At 35.6% G+C, this 5000-nt stretch overlaps 1 protein-coding gene across 6 annotated transcripts in view; it reads right to left on the bottom strand.

Annotated features, from left to right (window-relative positions):
• The window catches only part of LOC137616422 (receptor-type tyrosine-protein phosphatase C-like), a 174997-nt gene that overhangs the window by 19873 nt on the left and 150124 nt on the right, over positions 1-5000 (bottom strand). For all 6 annotated transcript variants that reach the window (XM_068346164.1, XM_068346165.1, XM_068346166.1 and 3 more), the window contains 3 exons: positions 4482-4642; positions 3618-3817; positions 2407-2566 (listed from right to left, as the gene is read on the bottom strand). In XM_068346164.1, coding sequence (XP_068202265.1) covers positions 2407-2566; positions 3618-3817; positions 4482-4642 — 521 coding nt within the window. The remainder of the gene's footprint in view (positions 1-2406; positions 2567-3617; positions 3818-4481; positions 4643-5000) is intronic.

Below are 5000 nucleotides of genomic sequence, written 5' to 3' on the forward strand. Positions count from 1 at the left end.
TGTGATACAAATCTTAAGACCTACACTGACTAATGACATCTATTTTCTTTTCATTTTATCCATAAAAGCCAATTGATATTCGTGTGAATTTACACAGCGTGATTATATCTCGTACCCATTTTGAGTCTTGCTTTAATGTATTTTTTACACAATTTATATGTAATCGATTTCATATATCAGTGCTTTTCATAAATCTCAACTACTTGGTAATTTCCAAAATATATTTTGTTTTTTGGTGTAGCTATGATGTAGCTCCTTCAAATATTTACTGCTACGTTTATTATTATTATTATTATTATTATAATAATAATAATAATAATAATAATAATAATTATTATTATTATTATTATTATTATTATTATTATTATTTGTTGCAGCAAATGGTGGAGTGGAAGCAGATGTACGTCAGAGAGTGAATGGAGGTTGCAAAGTGTTGGGGGCAGTTAAGGGAGTAGTAAAAAATAGAGGGTTGGGCATGAATGTAAAGAGAGTTCTATATGAGAAAGTGATTGTACCAACTGTGATGTATGGATCGGAGTTGTGGGGAATGAAAGTGATGGAGAGACAGAAATTGAATGTGTTGGAGATGAAGTGTCTAAGGAGTATGGCTGGTGTATCTCGAGTAGATAGGGTTAGGAACGAAGTGGTCAGGGAGAGAACGGGTGTAAGAAATGAGTTAGCGGCTAGAGTCAATATGAATGTGTTGAGGTGGTTTGGCCATGTTGAGAGAATGGAAAATGGTTGTCTGCTAAAGAAGGTGATGAATGCAAGAGTTGATGGGAGAAGTACAAGAGGAAGGCCAAGGTTTGGGTGGATGGATGGTGTGAAGAAAGCTCTGGGTGATAGGAGGATAGATGTGAGAGAGGCAAGAGAGCGTGCTAGAAATAGGAATGAATGGCGAGCGATTGTGACGCAGTTCCAGTAGGCCCTGCTGCTTCCTCCGGTGCCTTAGATGACCGCGGAGGTAGCAGCAGTAGGGGATTCAGCATTATGAAGCTTCATCTGTGGTGGATAATGTGGGAGGTTGGGCTGTGGCACCCTAGCAGTACCAGCTGAACTCGGTTGAGTCCCTGGTTAGGCTGAAGGAACGTAGAGAGTAGAGGTCCCCTTTTTGTTTTGTTTCATTGTTGGTGTCGGCTACCCCCCAAAATTGGGGGAAGTGCCTTGGTATATGTATGTATGTATTATTATTATTATTATTATTATTATTAAATGCTAAGCTACAACCCTAGTTGGAAAAGCAGGATGCTATAAGCCCAGGGGCCCCAACAGGGAAAATAACCCAGTGAGGAAAGGAAATAAGGAAAAAAACATTTTAAGAGTAGTAACAATATTAAAATAAATATTTCCTATATAAACTATAAAAACTTTAACAAAATGAGAGGAAGAGAACCTAGATAGAAAAGTGTGTCCGAGTGTACCCTCAAGCAAGAGAACTCTAACCCAAGGCAGTGTAAGACCATGGTACAGAGGCTATGGCCCTACCCAAGAATAGAGAACAATGGTTTGATTTTGGAGTGTCCATCTCCTAGAAGAGCTGCTCACCATAGCTAAGGAGTCTCTTCTACCCTTACCAAGAAGAAATTAGCCCCTGAACAATTACAGTGCAGTAGTTACCCCCTTGAGTGAAGAAAAATTGTTACGCAGGAATGGTAATAATGGACAGAATTTCAAAGTGAAAGGAGAAAAGGGAAAGTGTGATGAAAAGAAAAGCAAAACAATCAAAATAGTATTGAAAAAAAAAATCATACTGTTATACAATAAAATGAACTAACTGTGCTGAAAGAGGTCTAAAATAAGTATCAAATAATATAATAAGAAATTCAGTGGGATTCATCAGAGCTAAATTACGACTGCAATTTTGGTAATTATAAAACCAGAATGAAATTAATTCTTAGTACTCGCTAATCTTGAAAATTGTCCATTAAAGAGTAATTATCTCTGGAAAGCATCATCGCCGTAAAAGTGGCTGATGTCTAACAAATGATGTCAGCAAAAGGATTCAAATGTTATCCTTGACAGCGTTGTAGGATAAGTTAGACATGACCTCTCTATCTGTTATGAAATGCTCCCCGAGTGAGAATAGAATCCATTTTAAGTGCAAGATAGTAGAAAAAGGTAAATACTTTGATAATAAAGGTTACAGATTTTACACAAATTACTAAACAAAGGACGCATGAAAACAGTTTTAACTACTGATCAGATTCTAAAGGGTGATGCTGTTTTCATGCTAAGGACAAGAATTTATGCAGATAGTTATGAAAAATAAGAAAAGTCTAGTTAATATGAAATATTTCCTCCAGAACTCAGTTGATGGAGTTTACAAGAAAAGTGCAACTAATCAATCAGGAAGTGAAAAACAGGATTATCCAGCAACAACTTTCGAAAACAATAATTGTTACTCACAGATGATATTTCTCCAGCAATCCAAAAAGTCCCATCAAGGCAATTTATTTTTTCTTTCCGGCCTTTTCGATCTCTAGTCAGTAATGCTTCAACCTTCCCTTGAAGATCTTCTACTCCCTCGCCATCTTGGGTTACGTGTTCTACTACAATGAGGAAGGAGCTGAAAAAGAAGAAGAAGAAGAAGAAGAAGAAGAAGAGTGATGGTAAACAAAGTTGTTGTGATGAATCAGAAAGTGTTGTTGACGACAACAAGATCTTTAACTTTCTCTCTACATCTTAGTACATATTTCTAACATAATGAAGAAAAAGAAACAAGAAGAAAATATTGATAAAGATAGTAGGCCTAATGCTTTAAAGATTATTATCAAGATCATTGTTGTTGTCGATGTTGTTATTGCTTTAAAGATAGTAGTGTCAATTAGGATAATGAAAACAATGATGATAAAAATTATATCATAATTAATAATGATAATAATAAGAATGATAATGATATTATCAAAAACAATAAAACTGCTGTTTTATTTGTTGTTTTACAAAGAAACCACAATCACATTTCCAAGATTTTGGTCTTGATTTGAAAGATTTCTTGAGGATTGAGGTGAAAACGAGCAAAGTAAAGTTAAAGGAGTTGGCCAGATAAATGGTGAAAGAGAGAGAGAGAGAGAGAGAGAGAGAGAGAGAGAGAGAGAGAGAGAGAGAGAGAGAGAGAGAGAGAGAGAGAGCAGACGAAGAAGGCAATGGATTTGGTATAGAAAGGAAGATGCAAAGAACCTTGGTTATCATCAGTTTATACATTGATTCCTTGTGGCATTTTACAGTATTACAGCTAGAAGAATATGTTCCAGGGATGACAACAGATGATTTTCTCATGAATGAGTTTAAAATACAAATTAACAATGATTCTGATAACTATCTTCTTTTCCAGATTTCTCAAAAATTGAATGATATGGGAAGAACTCGAGAGAATTTGGAAGAACGAGAAGAAATTCTATCTCACAAAAATGCTTTGCAACAAACATGAATAACTAATAATTTATGTGTCTCTTCAAAGATACCTATTGCTTTACCACTTCAATTGCTCTTGTATAGTTAAATAGATCTTATATTCAACTAGTTTTATCTGCCAGGTAATTAAATCAAGTTATCAATGGAAAATTTCAGAAATTGAGCAGAAATGTAATTTCAATGATAGCGTCATTGAAAATTTTTACCTATTTCCATCTCCTTCATTGGTGACCCAAGGTAGTGAAATTGCTACAGAGGAATTGGTCTTCTCTCCAACTGTGAGGGATCCTTCAAATTCAGGGGAAGGCTTCGTGACCAGTTCTTTTGTGGATTTACTTCCACAAAACTTCGTATTGCAACACCATGCTCGGACCTCAATTATTTTGCCAGGTGGAAGGTCAGCCATCTAAAAAGAAAGAAAATTTGTAAAATTGATTGATAAGAAACCACATGGTTAAGATATAATCACTCTGTCACGGCTTTTTAATTGCTCATCGAAATATTACTGTTATTTGGGTTGAGTAAAGTATATTATATTCATATTCTTATTTATATTATCTCCTGTGTACATTCATCATAAACACAAACGTTGAAAGTCACTGATCGATAAATATAAAGTAAAAAAAAGAAATAGTTGTGATTAAAATGAAGATTTTCATGATCAAGAATTCTGAAGCTGGATTTTGCCTGTCTCTGTCGCTCTCTCTGCCTACCTCTCCCTCCATGAGAATATTTGGGATCCAATGGCTAATATAAAGGCTTTAAAACAAAAATAGCCATCAAATCTCGAATATTCCAACCAATTTCAAACGCTCCCATTTAAACTAACATGATTGTCAGTTTAGATTCTTCATAATTCATCTTAGTTTTCCCTTCTCATATAGATGAACTACTTTTCAAGTCTTTCAAAATTTGTACTTTTAGTAGGTCAAATTCCCCTTATCTCTGATGTCTGGCTTGCATCACTTCTAAAGCAAATATTGCTTCATTTGAAGACGTCCATTAGGCTGCCACATGAAATCCTTTCTTTGATTCCAGGTGACCCATTTAAATGAAAATGTGGGACTTACCTGACAGGTCATAAACTCGTCCTCTGTGTACGGCTTCACACAGGATTCTTTCCCAACAGTAAATGTACAATTCACAAGGTCGCCACCTGGCTGCGTTGGAGGAAGTATGGTCACTGGGGAACCTTGGTCTTCTGGTAGAAGTATTTCCGGGGTGCTTGGTTCTTGGAGCGAAATATTTAAAAGGACATCGATTAATAGCTATATCTATGGTTGGATTCATTCAAAATCTGTTGTTCCTTAATGCATTAATTAAAGTTTGGAACTGAATCCAAGTCTTTGATCGGGTACATTCAGTAACACAAACACCTTATAACCTTCACTCAGTCATCCAGTAAACTTACTGGCGAGGTCCTTGAACAAAAGTTAGAAATTATCTTAGGTTCTACGGAAGGACATTGTCCAACAATTTAGAAATTACTGGTTCATAAGTTAGAGAGACTTAGAAAGGAAGCCTTTTTCACTTTCTTGTTACACACAGAAAAGGAAACAAGGTAACAAGACACTATGGTGACAACATTA

Source organism: Palaemon carinicauda, chromosome 22, assembly GCF_036898095.1.
Source record: "Palaemon carinicauda isolate YSFRI2023 chromosome 22, ASM3689809v2, whole genome shotgun sequence".
NCBI classification, from domain to species: domain Eukaryota; kingdom Metazoa; phylum Arthropoda; class Malacostraca; order Decapoda; family Palaemonidae; genus Palaemon; species Palaemon carinicauda.